General features: G+C 40.9%; 1 protein-coding gene across 5 annotated transcripts in view; it reads right to left on the reverse strand.

The window, feature by feature from the left end:
• The window catches only part of RBM26 (RNA binding motif protein 26), a 115,635-nt gene that overhangs the window by 1,466 nt on the left and 94,419 nt on the right, over positions 1 to 19,750 (reverse strand). For 2 of the 5 annotated variants that reach the window (XM_074989110.1, XM_074989104.1), the window contains exons 20-21: positions 16,171 to 16,257; positions 8,810 to 8,923 (exon numbers count right to left, since the gene is read on the reverse strand). In XM_074989110.1, the coding sequence (XP_074845211.1) occupies positions 8,810 to 8,923; positions 16,171 to 16,257 (201 nt within the window). Of the gene's footprint in view, positions 1 to 8,809; positions 8,924 to 16,170; positions 16,258 to 19,514; positions 19,714 to 19,750 lie in introns of those variants that run through there. The other 3 variants (XR_012644866.1, XR_012644867.1, XR_012644868.1) reach the window with 3 other exon arrangements.

Raw genomic sequence — 19,750 nt, forward strand, 5'->3', positions numbered from 1 at the left:
GTCAAGTTTTCCCACACTACACTATGAAGGGGCTAGAGGAACCACATTTACGAGGGCCCTAGGAAGTCTAGGAAATGGGTGGCTGACTTTGATCCCACATAATGTAGTGCAAAGGCAGGAGCCCCAGGCTGGTACCAGGGCTGAACACTCCCTAACCTTACCAATGAACATCTTTACACTCAAGCCCAATGTTAACAAATCCAGGTCCTGGCTAATTCTAATTCTATTAGCCCTGGGTTAACATTGCTGCATAGACATATCCTGAGAAAAAAAGGAAGGTGAGCTCGAATTGTGAATATGAAGAACCATCTCACAGAAGTCTGCTAATTTGAAAAAACAATGCTGAAAAACTCTAGTCATAGGACTGGCGTCTTAATCAAATAACAACTGAAACACTGCTCTCCCAAATTTGGCATCTGCTCCACAGGAAAGACTAAGCATATATTTAGTGGAGAGGGGAGGGTGGGAGAGCATCAAGTGGCAAGCAGTACTCTTGCAAATTTCATTAACAAGGACATGTTTGAGTGAAGCAAAAGATGCTACTACAGCTCTAGAAAAATAAAATTCTACAAGAAGTTCAGGAATTTCACCTAAGTCGTAACACTGAAAAGTTCATTGTTTAACTCACCTGGAAACTCATCTGAATGGACGCTCTATGACCCAAATGATAATTTGCCTAAAACAGTCTAGGTGGCTTCTCAAGACTTTTGGTTCTATCCAAATAGTATGCAAGAGCCCATCTCAAACTTAAAATACATACCTCACTCCTCTTTTTTTCAGAAAAAAACTACCTCATGGAAATGGATCTCGGATACTTTTTCATAAAAGCCTGAGAGCAGGTTCAAGAACTGCACTGTCTGTGAAAATTCACAAGCAGCAGGTCAACTATCAGGGCATGCAACTCAGTTGCCTGTGCCTGATGCGATCTCCATGATAAAGACCGCTTTAGTACACAACTAGCACAAAAAATACGTCGACACGGTGCGAAAAATGACCTCATAAGTAAGGCCCTACCAATTTCACGTCTGAGAAAAATACATCACAGACCATGCCCCATTAAATCTGTTGTCCTGGAAATCAGGTGGGCAGGAGAGGGGACAGGGCTCCTCCTTCCCCTGCTTGGTTGTAAATGGAGAGAAATCAGACCGGATTTCACTTCTGTTCTACAGTAGTCCCACAGCTTTGCTTCAGGATCCTGCATAGGTTCGGGGCATCTGGACATTTACACAAATGCTAGGAGTCTGTCTAATAAGATGGGTGAACTGGAGTACCTCATATCAAAGGAGGAAGTTGACATAATAGGCATCACAGAAACATGGTGGAATGAGGACACTCAGTGGGACACTATCATACCGGGATATAAATTATTCCGGAAAGACAGAACAGGTCGTGTGGGTGGCAGAGTGGTACTAGATGTGAAGGATAATATAGAAGCAAAAGAAGCAAAAATCCTAAAGGAATCAAAATGTTCCATAGAATCATTATGGATAACAATTCATTCCTCTAATATGAATATGGCATTAGGAATATATTACCGACCATCTAACCAGGACACTGATAGTGATGCTGAAATGTTAAGGGAGATTAGAGAGGCTATCAAAATAAAAAACACAGTAATAATAGGAGATTTCAATTATCCCCATATTGACTGGGTACATGTCACCTCAGGACAGGATTCAGAGATTAAATTTCTTGATGCCTTAAATGACTGCTTCTTGGAGCAGCTAGCACAGGAACCCACAAGGGGAGAGTCAATTCTCGATCTAGTCCTCACTGGAACGCAGGATCTGGTCCAAGAGGTAACTGTTACTGGACCGCTTGGAAATAGTGACCACAATATGATAACTTTTAATATTCCTGTGTTGGGAAAAACACCGCAGCAGTCAAACACTCCGGCATTTAATTTCAAAAAGGGGAATTACACTAAAATGAGGAAGCTAGTTAAACGGAAACTAAAAGGTAGCGTAACTAAACTAAAATCCCTGGAAGCTGCATGGAAACTGTTTAAAGACACCATACTAGAGGCCCAACTTAAATGTATACCCCAAATAAAAAAACACAGTAAGAGACCTAACAAAGAACCACCATGGCTTAACAGCCATGTTAAAAAGGCAGTGAGAGACAAAAGGGCAGCTTTTAAAAAGTGGAAGTCAAATTCTAGTGAGGAAAATAGAAAGGAACACAAACACTCCCAAATTAAGTGTCATAATGTAGTAAGAAAAGGCAAAAATGATTTTGAGGAACAGCAAGCCAAAAATTCAAAAAATGATAGTAAAATGTTTTTTAAATACATTAGAAGCAGGAAGCCCGCTAAAAGAGCAGTGGGGCCCTTGGACGATAAAGATATAAAAGGAGCGATCAAGGAAGACAGTGCCATTGTGGAGCGATTAAATGATTTCTTTCCTTCAGTCTTCATGGCTGAGGATGTTACAGAGGTTCCTAAATCTGAGCCAGCCTTTTTAGGTGATAAATCTGAGGAACTCTCCCAGATTGAAGTGACATTAGAGGAGGTTTTGGAGTTAGTTGATAAGCTGAATAGTAACAAGTCTCCAGGACCAGACGGTATTCACCCAAGGGTTCTGAAAGAACTCAAATGTGAAATTGCGGCGTTAACAACAGTGGTTTGTAACCTATCCTTTAAATCCGCTTCGGTACCCAATGACTGGAAGACGGCCAATATAACGCCAATATTTAAAAAAGGCTCTAGAGGAGACCCTGGCAATTATAGACCGATAAGTCTAACATCAGTACCAGGCAAATTAGTAGAAACAATAGTAAAGAATAAAATTGCAAGGCACGCAGAAGAGCACAAATTGTTGGGCAAAAGTCAGCATGGTTTCTGCAGAGGGAAGTCATGTCTAACTAATCTATTAGAATTCTTTGAAGGGGTTAATAAACATGAGGACAAGGGGCACCCCGTGGACATAATACACCTAGATTTCCAGAAAGCCTTTGACACAGTCCCACAACAAAAGCTTTTATGTAAATTAGGTGGTCATGGGATAGGAGGAAAGATCCTTTCATGGATCGGGAATTGGTTAAAAGACAGAAAACAAAGGGTGGGAATAAATGGTAAATTTTCACAATGGAGGGGGGTAACTAGTGGTGTTCCCCAGGGGTCAGTCCTGGGACCGATCCTGTTCAACTTGTTCATCAATGATCTAGAAAATGAGGTAAGCAGTGAGGTGGCAAAGTTTGCAGATGACACCAAGTTGTTCAGGACAGTCAAAACCAAAAGGGATTGTGAAGAACTACAAAAAGATCTCAGCAAACTGAGTGATTGGGCAGCAAAATGGCAAATGAAATGTAATGTGGGTAAGTGTAAGGTAATGCACATTGTTAAAAATAACCCAAATTACAAGTACAACATGATGGGGTCAAATTTAGCCACGACAGATCAGGAAAGGGATCTTGGAGTTACAGTGGATAGTTCTCTGAAGACATCCATGCAGTGTGCAGCGGCAGTTAGTAAAGCAAATAGGATGTTAGGAATTATTAAAAAAGGGATAGATAATAAGACAAAAGATATCATACTTCCCCTATATAAAACTATGGTACGCCCACATCTTGAGTACTGCGTGCAGATGTGGTCTCCTCACCTCAAAAAAGATACATTGGCATTAGAAAAGGTACAGAAAAGGGCGACTAAGATGATTAGGGGCTTGGAATGGGTCCCACATGGGGAGAGGCTAGAGAGACTGGGACTTTTCAGTCTGGAAAAGAGGCGATTGAGGGGTGATGTGATAGAGGTATATAAAATCATGAATGGTGTGGAGAAAGTGAACATAGAAAAATTATTTACCTTTTCCCATAATACAAGAACTAGGGGACACCAAATGAAATTGATGGGTAGTAGGTTCAAAACTAATAAAAGGAAATTTTTCTTCACACAGCGCACAGTCAACCTGTGGAACTCCTTGCCTGAGGAGGCTGTGAAGGCCAGGACTCTATTAGGGTTTAAAAAAGAGCTTGATAAATTTTTGCAGGTTAGGTCCATAAATGGCTATTAGCCAGGGGTAAAGTATGGTGCCCTAGCCTTCAGAACAAGGGCAGGAGATGGATGGCAGGAGATAAATCACTTGATCATTGTCTTCTGTTCTCCTTCTCTGGGGCACCTGGCATTGGCCACTGTCGGCAGACAGGATACTGGGCTGGATGGACCTTTGGTCTGACCCAGTATGGCCATTCTTATGTTCTTGTGACTGGTGAATGCTTTTGCTGCCACCGTCCGTAGCTTTCTTCTGTGACTCTGGGCTGCTGTTGCCCCATACAGTGCCTGCAGGGGCGCAGGCCCCTCTAGACTCAGAGCTGCCACACCCCCTACAATTCCAGCCTCTGCAGCTTCTGCCCAGCTCGCAGCTTCACATCCCTGTGACTCCTGCCTTGGCTTGGGACTCCAGCTCTGGGATTGCTGCAGCTGCCCTTGCTCCACTCTCCCCTGCTGTTCCTGCAAGGGCTCTGGGCACTCAGGGCTTCTTGTTCCTTCCCTCAAAACTCAGTGCGCCTGACCTCCAATTTGCTGCTGCCACACCCCCTCCACTCCTCCCTACAGCTCTCAAACTCTGGGCTTCTGTTTCCTTGCCCCAACATGGCTCCTGCTTGAGCTCAAGGTCTGGGATTGCTGCCACTACCTCCCCTGCCCCTCCCATTCCTGCCAGCGCTCAGGGCTCCTGTTCCACCTCAACTTGGGGCTCCTGCTCAAGCTCAGAATGCCTGGGCTCTGGGGTTGCTGCGGTCATCACTCCCCCAAGCTCTGGGCTGCTGCCCCCACCTACAGACTCCTGCTGGTGGATGTCTGGCCTCCAGCTAGGGCACAGGGCTTCAGGCTCCTTCCTGGATTCAGGGGCAGGATATGTGTGGAAGGGGCCCTCCAGGCTTCCACCCTCTTCCTCTGCATGGCTCCAGTTGGGATTCAGGGCACTTAAACCCAGTGCTTTAGTTTCTGTTCGGGCTCAGGTCTTCCACCTCATGGCTCTTATCAGGGCTGAGATACTCAATTTTTAAGTTATCTAGGCCCCGGGCCCATGTATTAATCCACCACTCACCCCAAGTCTGATTCGGTGTTGGGAGCTCCTTTCTGGAGCCTTCCCAGCAGCACTAGGGCCTTTTCCAGCTGCAGGAAACTCTGCAGCTACTGCCTTCAGTGCTGGGCTCTGCAGGCAGCATAAAAGTATGGCAATCTTTGCACCACCCCCTTCAACAGCTTTGACCTGCCCCCAAAAGCCCCTTTTGGATCAGGACCCTCGTCATTACAATACGGTGAAATTTCATATATGAAAGTCTGAAATTGTGAAACATCACTTTGAAGACCTCCCTGGCCATGAAGATGATCAGAAGGAACCGTGAATTTGGTAGGGCCCTGCTCAACAGTGCAGATGAATCCAAATTAAGACCCCCAACTGGACAGGATCCCTTAGAGAAAGACACAAGTTACATAATTCAGACCCATAAGGTCAAAAGACAGCATTATGATCATCTAGTGTGACCTCCAGCACATTTGCAACCCACAGCAACTCAGCTATCTATTCTTGAAACAAACCCTTACTATCCGGTTAAGTTACTGAAGTCATTGAACCATGGCCTAAACACTTCAAGTTATAGAATATTCACCATTTACACTAGTTTATACCCACAAATGACCCCTGGCCCTGTAGAAGAAAGTGTAATACCCTCAGAATTTCAACAGATCTGGCCAGGGGAAAACTTCCTTACCAACCATAAATATGACAGTCAGACACTGAATACTTGGGCAACAGCCACTAGATAGATATTCAGAAAAGAATTCTCTGTAATAACTCAGAGCTTTCCACAGCTCATGCCTGATCTTCAGCAGCTTGCAATTTTTGTTACTACCAGTCCCCAGTTGGCCACATGCAATCAACAACAATCTCATCATGCCATCCCCTCCATAAACTAATAAGCTCAGACAGGTTTCATGCCCCCAGTGTTCCACTTGGAAAACCATTCAAAGACTTCACACCTCTTATGGAAAGAAATCATGGAATACTGAGCTAAAGCTTCCTTATGGCCAGTTTACAGAAGTTAGTTCTTGTATCTCCATAGACTCCTAACAAGTAATTCCTCTCCCTCTCTGGTACTTACCCTTCTGACATGGTTAATAAAGATTAACCGTATCTGCCATCAGCCTTCTTTTGGTTAGGCTAGATTCTCTTTTCTTCAGATCCACCTAGCAGCTGATCTCCGCATCTGTTGTAGATTTGAATTCATCTCACAAACATAGGAGACCACATGTGCACACAATATTCCACAGGATGTCTCACTAGTACCTTGTGTAATGGTACTAACCCTGTCTCTACTGGAAATACTTTCCCCAATGCATCCTAGGACTACATTACCCTTTTTTCATGGCTGTATTGAATTGATGGCTCATAGCCATTCAGTGACTAATCAATATACCTGGGTCCTTCCCCTCCTCTATCACTTCCCTATCCTACAGCAAAAATTCTTGTTGTTAGCCCCTTAATGCATGACCTTGCACTATGACACTTCATCCCATTGCTACTACTCCAGTTTACAAATTCCTCTTGATCTTGCATGATATTCTGGTCCTCCTCCTTACTGGCTATATTTCTCAGCTTGATGTCATCTACAAATTTTATTGTCATCTACAATCTTACAAGTTAGTGCATACTCACTTATCATCGCAAACTTAATAAAAATGCTAAATAAGATTGGCCCCAAGACCGATCCCTGAGAAACTTAACTAGTATTCTCCCTTCAGTCTCACAGCTTCCCGTTCCATATGCTTGGGCTCAGGACCTGTTGAAGTTACCCCCTCAGAAAGTTCCTAATCCACCTTTCAATTCTCATATTAATTCCCATCTTCTACAATTTAACAATTTCCTATATGGAATAAAATCCCTTACTTAAATCCAGGTATCTTTCATCTACCGCATCAATTTTGTCTAAAAAAATAATCAGATACCCTCTCTAACTCCTTCATAAAACTTTTCACAGAATCATACAAAAATGATATCCCATTGACCAAAATGTGGTAAGTTGAAACAGAAGCAAAATGAACTTTTCAAGAAATAATAATCCTTCAGACTTCAAATACACTAAATATTTCAAAAATACAGGGTATGTTAGCTACCATTTGTGAACCAGATTCTCCCTGAATCCAGGCAACAAATCTAGTTCATTTTAACTAGTAACACCTTATTAATTATTTTTAGGTGTAGGTGGTATTTGAGATACCTACTGAGATTAATTTTGAACTTGATTGTAAATTGTTGACGTAAAAGGTCTCATTTTAGACACTGTTTTGAGACAGGAAAAATATTAAATGGGATAGATGTTCCTTTGGTTGTAAAGAGGCAAAGTGATTATGAACGTACGAGTTATTAGACCTTTTTCAGTACACTGTCTTAAGGTACCTGGCAGCATAATTCTTCAATATATCTAAGCAATTATTCTGCCTGGAACCTTAAGATGTAGCTCTTCTGGACTTCAAAGCATCTCCATATTTATGTTGTCAGAAGAGCATAAAGTTGAAATTTCATTTGTCTTTTTTAAGAAATTACATTTGAGAACTTTTGGTCTTTAAGTGGCTCTGCATAGTTCCACATATGGATACTAGGCCATCTGGAGGCACTTCAAGATAGAACCTCCTCCATATAGTATGTGTTGGACTACAAATGTGCTCCGTGCTACTTCTACCCTCCATGTCTCTGAATGTTGAGAGACTCCGGCTATGTAAGCTGCTCTGTGTCCTCTACTACCTCAGTTCCATCCAATCACTGTGGAAAACATAAGTGAGCTGCCCTAGTCCTTCAGATACTGGGCATTCTAAATTCCTTTTTAGATTTATTGTTTATTCCTAATACAGTTAGTAGGTGTGTTATAATATAGCATCTACGCTAACTATGGTAAATTGTTTTGTGTTATGGCACAGCAGAAGAACAAAAACAAGCCAAGCTTTGAAATATGCTCAGTGTCCTGTTTTCTGGATGTCTGACAAGCACACAAAGATTATGAAATGTCAGCCTGATACAGCCTGGCGGTGAGCTGGGGCTGTTGAAAGGGGCAGAGAGCCAGAGGCAGAGCCATGCACACGGGAGGGAGGGGGGAAAGGAGGAGGAGAGGAGAAACAGGGATGAGCCAGAGCTGTTGGTGAGCCTGCCTGCGGCGCTTGAACTGGGGTGGGAGATGTTGAGCCAGAGTCGTGCGTGAAAGGTGGTGAGCCAGACCAGGGCTGCAGGGGGGTTTGAATGGGGCCGGTAGGGCGGTGTTGAACTGGGGCCAGGGGAGCATGGATGCATGCATTTCCAGAGTTTACTGTACTGCTTCAGACAGGTGAGCACAGAGGATTTAAAATAACGACAGGCTGACAATGGCAGAATGGAGAAGGCAAGCTTAGTAGTAGCACAGACAAGAAAATATGGATTATGAAATCACACTACAAATCCACCTCTCAAAGTCAAATGACAAACATACGGTACGAGCAAGGGTTGGCAACCTTCAGCACATGGCCTTTCAGTGAAATCCTCTGGCAGGCCATGAGACATTTTGTTTACATTGATCATCTGCTAGCATGGCCCTCCACAGGTTCCAGTGGCCACTGTTTGCTGCTCCTGGCCAATGGAAGTTCCAGGAAACAGTGTTTTGAAGCCCATGCCACTTCCCACAGCTCTCCTCATGGCCTGCCACCATTACCCTGCTAGGTCACAGGCTCAAAGCTGACAATCCCTGTGGTACAGGAACAGGGTAGGCATCAACAGACGCAACTTACTTTTTTTAAAAAAATCTGTACACTTTCTTTTTGCCAGAAAATCAAAAGCTAACTTACTTCCTCTTCATCTGGTTCAGTTTCTTCTGTTTCAACAGCAGACATATTGGTAACTGGCTTATTCCATGCTAATGTCAAATCCTGTCCTTTGAATCGAGATCCATGAAGAGCAGCCTGAAGGAAATTAAGAATTTCTTAGTTCCACATTGCTTTGTGAAAGAGAAGTAAAATAATCAGTTGATCAGAGACCAAAAGTAAACAGACACTAAACTTCAGCTGAAAAAATTTTATTTTATGCATTTGTAAAACTGACGTGAGTATTAAAAGACCATTTAAAATGATAGAGATTTACTAAATATACCATTTCAGTATATAGATACAGTGTCAACGAAAACGCAACTAAAGAAAATAAGCTCAGCAAATAATTAATCAATTCATGACATGGATAACCATGATGAACACCTTACTGCATATTGATCCACGTTTCACACACTTAAAACTAACACAAATTGAAAAAAACATTTATTTACTTACTACAAGAACCCAACCATCTCACAAAACAAACACAAATGATTCAGTGTAACAAAAATTAAACTTTGTGATTATAACTTATTCTACTGGAAAATGTTCCACTTCGTCCAAATGCTTTGTAACTGAAACGTAAAAATTTTAACTTATGGGATATTCATGCCTTTCTAAGTACCAGATGCATTAAGTGGCTGCTTCGGAAATAGTATGTTCAAATTAAAGTAACATGAAGTAGCATAAATCAGTGTTAGCAACATTCCGAAATAACTGCCATGGTCACAAAAGATTTATAGTACAATCTGAAAGTACAGCATAATGTGAAATGTAGAAACAATTACGTGTTCAATGACATCTGAACATGAATTGTGTGATATTAAAGTCCCCAGGTATAAATTTTAAATCTGTACATATAAATTTATGATAAATTTAAAAGATTCCATGTCTATTAAAATGCAGCTCAGGAGTTTTTTGTTCATGGTCTCATCACAATGTCACACAACTAGAATTTTTATAAGTACTTATACATGACATTTAGGTTCAGAAACAACTTGTAATCTTTTGAAGAAATTACTGCTACATAAAATGCAACATTTTATAGCTAAGAAATCCAACTTTCCTTTCCAAACTAAAATGTCCACCACAATAAAGCTTAAGATTTTTTCATCAAAAGGTAAATTACTAGTTACATTTTCTTCTGAATAAACCTCAAAAGAAAGCTTTTATGATTCAAATAATTCTGCAATTAATTTTCATTACTAATTACTATACTTACAACCTGATTTATTCACAAGCATGAAAAGAATCCAAAATCCAACATTTTTGAATTATAAAATTAATTTGATTTATTTGAAAACTCTATATATAGTGAATGTGTGAGGGAAACTATAACAGCAAATTCCTATTTCAATAAGTTCAAATGTCTTTCATCAGTATGAAAGAAACACTGCAATGTGAGCTTGCAGTGAAAAAAACTCTCTCATGGTGTTTACTGTATAGGTGGAGTTTCTGTTCAGTTAACATTATATGCACACTTTATATTGCTTACATACAAAAACTGTGTTAACACTGCAAAATCAAGCACTGAAAAATTAAGGTCGTAAACAATTTGGCTCCCTTTAGGCTTTATGATACAGAGTTTAGTTACATGATAAACTTTTTTCCCCCCCAATGAACAACTGCCTTGTTCAGCGGACAGCTTGGATGGCACTCAATAAATGAGCAACTATTTGATATTTATTTTTACCCCTAATGTGAAAGGGAGTTGGCTTCTCAACTGACTGAAGCAACTGAATCAAGTGGTTGTACATAGTGTGTATGAAAACATACCAAGATCTTTTATGAAAAATATTTAAGGTTTTGAACTTGATGGTCATTATGAACTACATATACAGACTGTGGTGTTGGTTTACTTAATCGTGTTCATAATCTGTGCTGTAACATTCAGTTCTGTCTCACAAAAGTGAAGTGATCAGACTGGCAAGGAGGGGCTAAGCTCTAAGCACCTAGAATGTTAGCATCACAGGAAAAGACAAGCAACAGGCCATTTAATTAATGAAAAAACACTGAAAAAACCCACCACTGAAAACTCCAATCTGAGCAAACAAAAAGGACGGAATTTCCACACTAACTCACCATAATGATAGATTATAGACTAACATGACTACCTAACAAAACAAACCAGCCGTCATGTAGCACTTGAAAGACTTACAAAATAATTTATTAGGTGATGAGCTTTCGTGGGACAGACCCACTTCCTCAGATCTATAGCATTTCCAATACAGACTCTGTTATATAGTACAGAGGTTCAAAAAAAGTTGAAATAAAAACTGACAAATCAGATGAATGGAACTGATGGGGGGAGAGGAGGGAAGGGGTAAAGACAGCAATTGTTTTGCCTGAGATCATTACAAATATCAAAGAAAGGGAAACAGTCCTTGCAATGTGTGAGATAATTGCTCTCTCAATTGAGATCAAGTGTTAACGTATCAAAGCTGAGTATGACACCCAGTTCACACATCTCTCTTTGTAAATTACTGTTGAAGTCTCTTTGTTGTAGGATGCATAATCTCAGGTCTTTAACAGAATGGCCCACTCCACTGAAATGCTCGCTGACAGGCTCACGTATATCGAGATTTCTAATGTTTGCTCTGTGCCCATTCATTCTTTGGCCAAGTGTCGACCCAGCTTGTCCAAAGTACATAGTAGAGGGGCATTAGTTGAGGCAGAGGAGAATGAGCCCCTGATCTCATAATTAATGTGGTTAGGTTCAGTGATGGTATCTCCAGAATAAATATGTGAACAAAGCTGGCAATGGGATTTGTTGCAAGGAAAAGTTCCAGGATTAGTATTACTATGGTCTGGCCCATGGTTGCTAGTGAGAATTTTCATTAGGTTAGGAGGTTATCTATAGGAGAGAACAGGCCTCTCACCTAGGGCCTCCCAGAGTGTAGCATCACTTTCCAGTATATGTCGTAGACTTTTGATGATGCGCTGCAGGGGTTTGAGCTGGGGGCTATAGGTAATGACAAGTGATGCTCTGTTACTGACCTTCTTGGGTCTATCTTGAACTAGCTCGTTTCTGGGTATTCTCCTGGCCCTGTCAATCTGTTTTTTTTCCCCCCACTTGTCCCAGTGGGTAATTAGGTTCCATGAATGCTTGGCACAGATCTTGAAGTTTTTGGTCTCTGTCAGTAGGATCAGAGCAAATGTGATTGTATCTTAGGCCTTGACTATAAACAACGGATCCGGCAGTGTTGTGCTGGATGGAAGCTGGAGGAATGAAGGTCAAGTGTAGCAGTCAGTGGGTCTCTGGTAGAGAGTGGAATTGATCTGGCCATCAGTGATTTGTACTGTGGTGTCCAGGAAATTTCTCTCTCATGTGGAATGGTCAAGGCTGAGATCGATGGTGGCGTGTAGGCTGTTAAAATCTCTGTGGAATTCTTCCACAATCTCTTTACCGTGGGTCCAAATGATAAAGATGCCATATATTGATCATAAGTAATGGACGGGTGGTAGGGGACAAGAGCTGAGGAAATGTTCTAAGTCAGCCATAAAAATGTTAGCATGCTGTGGGGCCATGTGGGTGCCCATGGCAGTGCCACTAATCTGGAGGTATAGGTTGTCTCTGAATTGGAAATAATTGTGGGTGAGAACAAAGTTACATAGGTCAGCCGCCACATTTGCCATGGTAACATCAGGGATGGTGCTCCTCATCACTTGTAGTCCATCTTCATGTGGAATATTGGTATAGAGAGCCTCTACTTCCATGGTGATAAGGATGGTGTTGGCAGGAAGGTTTCCTATGTTTTGTAATTTCCTTAGGATGTCCGTGGTATCTCGTAGACAGTTAGGAATGCTAGCGGTGTAGGGTTTGAAGAGGGACTCTACATAGCTGGACAGTCTGGTAGTAAGGATGCCAATACCCAAACTGATTGGGCATCCAGGGTTTCCAGGTTTATGGATTTTTAGGAAGGAAATAGAAGTGACACACAATCTCAACCGTGCTGAACACTATGCTGTCCGGAGTCTCAAAAATAACTCGGACATTATAATCAAGCTGGCTGAGAAAGGGGGTGCTGTTGTCATCATGAATAAATCAGATTATGAACAGGTGGCAACTAGACAACTCTCCAATACCACATTTTACAGAAGCCTTTCCTCTGATCCCACTTCAGAATTCCAATAGAAACTATACCATCTTCTTAAGGAACTACCTGCCTCTACCTGGGACCAAATTCACATAGACATACCACCTGAGCCCTGACCCTGATTATTTTATTTGTTTCCTAAAACTGATAAACCCCACCACATGGAAGCAAGGCTGTTGTGGGGGTCACGCTTGCCTAAGAGGCCAAGAAACTTCTTTTCAGTGATTTACATTTGTACACGACGTCCCTTCCTGACGCACAGGTGCCATGCAGTCACGGTCTTTCCTGCACTCAATGATATCACATGGCTAGCCCCGACCCAATAAAAGAACATGCCTGTTGTTCAGTGCTGACCATGCTGTTAGGCAGCACCATGCACTGGCTTGCACGTGGTTAGGGCTCCAAGGGCAGAAAAGAATTTTGGGGGCTTGCAGCTGTCGGGGGGAAGTCTCCCCTGACAGCTGACATTTTCAGGGCCTCTCTGTCACACAGGGGGACTACGTGAACTGGCTCCTTACCAAAAATACTTTTGGGGCTTTTCTGCCACCAGGGGAAGCCTCCCTCAGTGTCCAAGATTTTTGGGATCTTGTTGGACTGGGGGGGTATCTTCCCTGCCCCCCAGTGGCTAAGATTTTCAGGGGCTTGCTGGCAGTGGGGTGATATCTTCCCCCCCCGCCAGTGGCTAAGATTTTTGGGGAGGCCTGCTGCATGGGGAGGCCTACTTCAATTGGCCCCACCACTGAAACACGCCCCCCCCACAACAAGGACTGGGCAGGGCGGGGGGTAAGTTTCCCCTGGTGGCTAAGATTTTTGGGGTGTTGCTGCCATCCCCCGTGTTGGCAATTTTTGTGTAGTGAAGAGGGAAGACAAAAATCTTTTTTCCTAGCCTTTTCTATCCTCTTTCTTCTAACTTTATACACCTTCACACAGGGAAAAGTGGGTGGAGGGCCAGGTGAGAATACAGACTGTGCACAGAAGCTGTATTCTCCCCAGAACCCTCCCTTTAGCAACTCTCTTTTTTCAAAAACTTTACTATCAACTCTTTCTTCATGCTTCTGATTGTCCCTGTGTTATTTTCAGGGATCAGATGCAATCAAGGCAGGGAAGACAGTCAGTGGATGGCCAGTTGAGAAGACACACACTTGCAGATTTTTATGAAATCCTTGATAATTCCGTTAAAGAAGAAAGAGATTTATGTTAACTTTGCCATCTTTGCTGATGGCCTACTTTTTTTCCCCCTTCCGACTGGAAAAATGGATGTTTGTTTACCATGGGAGGGGAATGAGGGCAAAGCAACATGGGAAGATGATGTTAAATACCAGCGAACATACTCAGAATGCTACAGCGATGAGGGAACTGTGGGACAGGGTCCCAAAATGCAAAGCTGCAACAGTCAATGTTTACCCATTGAGTGTGGCAGCATTAAGTCATCTTTGTGGGGAGCACGTGGGGAGGTGAGGAATTTGAATTTATAAAATCTAGCATTACAAAATTGTTATTAATAAATTCAAATTTATTCTGTAATGCAGACATAGCCTTAGTAATTTGTATTAGAAAAGGGTTATTGTAAGTGTAAAATTTAAGCCTGTATTTCTTTATTGTATTCTAACTTGCATATTTGCTTTTCTTCTTTATTCAGCTTTGAATCTGTGATTTTTCCATTCAACAAGTATTTATTTTTACCTGAACCAAGGCTATATAGTATATAGTGTCCCTAAAAGTGAGAAATGGAGTGCAGGTTTCATTCCACTGGGAATGACAAAACAAACATTAAATGTCAGTGTCTGGTACTGAAGAGCTTGTGGCAGATGAATCTGGAGAGACCCAGAAATGGCAGGGCTGTTGAAGTCATCCTGCAGTGAGTATCCAGGCCTATGGCAGCTGGGATGAGACTTTTGTGCTCACAGGCTAGCTACTGGTGTCAAGGATCTGAGTCACGGTAGCACAACAATAAAGCACACAAACTCATATGGTAGGTGGTGAGAATGCTCCTGGACTGGTTAATGTGATTCTCCAAAGCATGAAAATGCATCATGTCCAAGGGGCCAAATCCTAGGGCAATCTTAATGCTGACACTTCTTAACATTTGAGCACTTGATTTTGCCACTTCTCCTAAAATCTTTGAAAAACACCACCAAAATCCATCACGTGGAACCATATTGTCACTACTTAGGTCATCAGTGAAAGTATTTCCTACATGATTTAACATGCACACTAGTTCTGTGTATTTATATGGCCCCATTATGACATCTAAATGCGTCATAATCTTGACTGTATTTATTCTCAACACCTGTTAGGTAAGGAAGTATCACCACACTCATTTTACAGTTGGGGAACTGAAGCACAGAGAGAACTTGTCCAACAACAAAGAGAAAGTTTGTGGCAAAGCAGGGAATTGAACCCAATTTTCCCATATCTCACTTATTAAGGCACTATCCAGGCACGCTTCCTCTCATTTAATTAAAAAAATAACATTTAGCAGTTATATTAAATTTTTAGAAAGCAGTAATATTTAGGAGGAAATTTCCTATTGATATATTATACCACAAACAAGCACAGTAATTAATTTTAACGTGAACTTGGCATTCTGAGTGTATTAAATTTAACTCAAGGTAAACACAAAAAAATGATGAATCAGTTCCCACATTCAATTTCAGTAATTACAATTTATATAATTTTTTTGGAAATGTTGGTGAATTGAGAAATTAAAGATATGTATTAAAAAAAAACACTTCTGGAACTGGATATACCCTACAAATTGGTAAGAAATCAAATTTCTTTAAAAATAAGAGACATAAAGAAACACCTTCCAATAACTTGTTTCACGATTTTGCGTCTCTGATGTAAACTAGTGAAAAACAGGCTTATACTTAGAGATAAAAATAAGGAACAATGAATGATTGCTGCCATATCAGGACATCCATTTACAAATTACCCCTGTGAGGATGCCTTGCTTTGACTCATGCAATCTATACATTACACTTTTAACTAGGTCTGAATTTTCTCCCTCTTGAGGATTTCAGCTAATATGCTTGAAGATCTTATAAAAAAAAAGATGTTACTCAATAATTTTGTCTAAAAATCATTCTGTATTTATCTGATAACTCTTTGATACACAATTTAAAAGGAGTCACCCTGAGATTCAACTGTTTTGAAATTATATTTAATTTGTATAAATTTAAATATGGCTACTATGAGATATCTTTTTGATGAAGGGCATACTTCCAGTATGAAGAATATACTTACAGCTTCAGCTTCTGCTCTTGTCTTAAAAGTAATCACTGCATGAAGAGAAGAGTCATCAATCTGGCAATCTTCAATTTCACCATATTGCTTTCAATAAGATAAAAATGTAAGTTAATTGAAAGATTTCTATGAGAATACTATATTAAGAATCATGTGTACTTGAAAAGTATATAGAAGTGGAAATGATGCACACTTAAGAGGCTGCAACGAAGGGTCCTGTGGTACCTTATAGACTAACAAAAGTTTTGAGCATGAGCTTTCGTGAGCACAGACTCACTTCATCAGATGCTGGTCTTGGAAATCTGCAGGGCCAGGTATAAATAAGCCAGAGCAAGGGTGGAGATAACAAGCTCAATCAGCAAGGGTGAGGCTTACTACCAGCAGTTGATCTGGAGGTGTGAACACCAAGGGAGGGGAAGCTGCTTCCGTATTTAGCCAGCCATTCGCAGTCTTTGTTTAAGCTTGGTGTTCACACCTCCAGATCAACTGCTGGTAGTAAGCCTCACCCTTGCTGACTGAGCTAACCTTGTTATCCCCACCCTTGCTCTGGCTTATTTATGCCTGGCCCTACAGATTTCCAAGACCAGCATCTGATGAAGTGAGTCTGTGCTCACGAAAGCTCATGCTCAAAACTCTTCTGTTAGTCTATAAGGTGCCACAGGACCCTTCGTTGCTGTTACAGATCCAGACTAACACGGCTACCGCTCCGATACTTAAGAGACTAATAGTTAATTTGCCTTTGTCAGAAATATTTCATAATTTTCCTATGCATTTCTCAAACTCTGAACACTACAATATTTGGACCACCTTTACTAGTATGTAGTATAACCATGAATCATGGCTCTCTTTTTCTCCATCAGAAACAATGACTCCAGCAAACTCTATGAATAATGTTTGCATAAAGATACAGCTTGCAACATGCCCAAAAGGCAGTAAGACTTAAATTTAGTCCTATTTTCAGTAATAGCAAGTTCCAGAGCTGAAGGTCATTGCCATGAAGGATCTGACCTGGTCCCTATGAAGCATAACTTAGGCTCCATCACCTCAAACAGCCCAGATGATCACATATGAATAGTCGGAGTGAAGAAAGAATGTGGTCTCAAATGATTGATATCTAGTCTATTCTGAGCTTTACAGAGGAGGATCACAATCATTTTAAATTATAGCAGATAATAAGCATACTAAAACTATATTTTCTCTGAACTGGAAATATTCTGATCTGAAATCAAGTTGCAAACACATACCAAAAATATAAATGCTTATGTAGAATGTCATAGGGTACATGACGACATGACAGAGGATTATGCACTTTTAAAAAAAAGTCATAATATTGATGTGTATGTTTAAGGATTTTTTAAAAAAACTCTTCATCCGTTTATATATTCAAATGCACAAAAGCATGGATTTTAAGGATTTTTTTTACCGTCCCCCCACCACTGTTATCCATTTAAATTGTTGCACTTCCATGAAACTACTGGGGGAAGGAATCAGAAAATTACTTATTGACAGGGGATGCTGATATACAAAATATTAAACTGTTGTAACACTTAAAATGCAAATGGTCTACAATGCTTGTCAAAAATATACAAAATAAGTATCCTTAAATAAAACAAATTCTCAAGCAGTATTTGTTTTCCTTTGCCTAGCTGCAAATTTTTACTGGGAAAGTAATTTTCCCTGGTTCATGAGTGTGTGATGAAATCTATGTTCACCAATGTTTCAAATAAATAATCAGGCGTTATCATGAGCCATCAACACCATCTAGCACCTGCGCACTTAACTCAATAACCAAAATCAGACAGAAGTATTATAATCCCCGCAAGGCGAAATTGTGTGTGAAAGGCAGAAAATAATAGGGACCAAGGTGAACCAATGCCCAAAGCCTCTGCAATGACAGGGAAATGTTTAAGTGAGATATATCAAAATGATCTTGACAAGTGAATCTCATCCCATGCTGCAGAAGGAACCAAGAAGCATCCAAAGTCACTGTCAATCTGCTGAGGGAGGTGAATTCGTTCCAACCTTCCAAAGTCCACAAACACTTTAAGAAAAACTAAAATTAGTTATATGTAACACTATCAACAATTGTATCTTTTAAATCAGTGAAAAGCCAAGTGATGGGAGACGTTGTAAATATAAAAACAATGCCCAAACAGCATGTTTCCGGTCAAATGTTTCCACCTGTTCACAAAGAGCTCCTTTTTGTTTCCAGATAGGACATACTAAACATAGCACATTAAAATCTTAGTGGTGACCTTGTAACTTTTTTTAAAATTTTAGTGGCACTAATGTCAGCTTATATTATGTGCTAATAGATTCTTACAAAAAATATTTTCTTCCACCTCTTATTCTGCCTTGAAATTTAAGTTTTTGAAAATACACCTTTACTTTGGCAGTTTGTATAACCGTCTTCTATGAAACACTGACTTGACAGACCCACGTTTAAAGATGTTCATTACTGACTGAAGTCTGAATTATCCCCCCCAACCTCGCTCCCAATGTCTCTGTACAAAGAGGCAGAAATTTAACTATATTAAAATACAGTCTAACAGAGTGTAAATGCAGAGAAGTTATTACTTGCATCTGCTTGCCATGCAAATAGCACTGATGTCAGAGAGGTTGGAGCTCAAGTTTGTCACTGGTTTGTTCAGAGAAAGGGAGCAGAGCCATTTAGTTGTGGAAATTAGATGAAAACAGAACGTCAAAAGCAAAGGCAAAAGCAGCTCTTGATGGATCATAAAATAGTTACAAAAGAAAACTCAAAAAAATTGTAGAGGCCAATTTTAATAAGAACTTCAGTAACATCAGCAAATATTTAGCCTTTATGCACATGAACACGTTAAGTGTGACGTTTAACTTCTCAGAAAATTAGGTCCATACACTGAAAGTGGTATAATTATTATGACGTCCAATTTATGTTTTAATACCTTGTGGGGGGAATTTAAAATATTGTGTTTTAACTGAAAATCTACATGCAATATTGCTGAAGAATTTTACCAGTGACCCTGTAATAGCTACTTGTCCAATAATAAAAAGTCATTTAAATATATGTATTTGTATACCCACATTCTGCTGCTGGAAATGTGACTACTACACAAGAATACAAATTGAGATAAGAGGATGGGTCTTAACCTATAAGTCGGGGAGGGCAATAAGCGTCCCACAGTCCAAACATGGTTTGCCAGGGTTACCCCATGGCAAGCCACCGGCAGTTTATTTACCTGCGTGTCTGTAGTAAAGCCATGAACAGCACCCGCTGGCTGCCAATTGCCTATCCTTGCCAATGTGACCTGCGGGAAGTGGTGCCCCCGTCTGTTCCACTTGCCACAGCTCCTATTGGCTGGGAATGGTGATCTGTGGCCAATGGGAGCTGTGAACGGCCCTACCAAACAGAGCCAGCAGCCTGCTAGCAGCTAACCCTGACAAAGTGCATCTGGCCTGTGGGCTGCCTATTGTCCACCTCTGCTCTAAGTCAACCACATCTTGAGGATTGCTGGGGCACAGCTGGCCTCTGTCCCTGGCACACAGGCTGTTCCTGGAGTGCTAAATGGTCAAAGACAGACAGACATGATTGTCTCAA

Source organism: Carettochelys insculpta, chromosome 1, assembly GCF_033958435.1.
Source record: "Carettochelys insculpta isolate YL-2023 chromosome 1, ASM3395843v1, whole genome shotgun sequence".
NCBI lineage: Eukaryota > Metazoa > Chordata > Testudines > Carettochelyidae > Carettochelys > Carettochelys insculpta.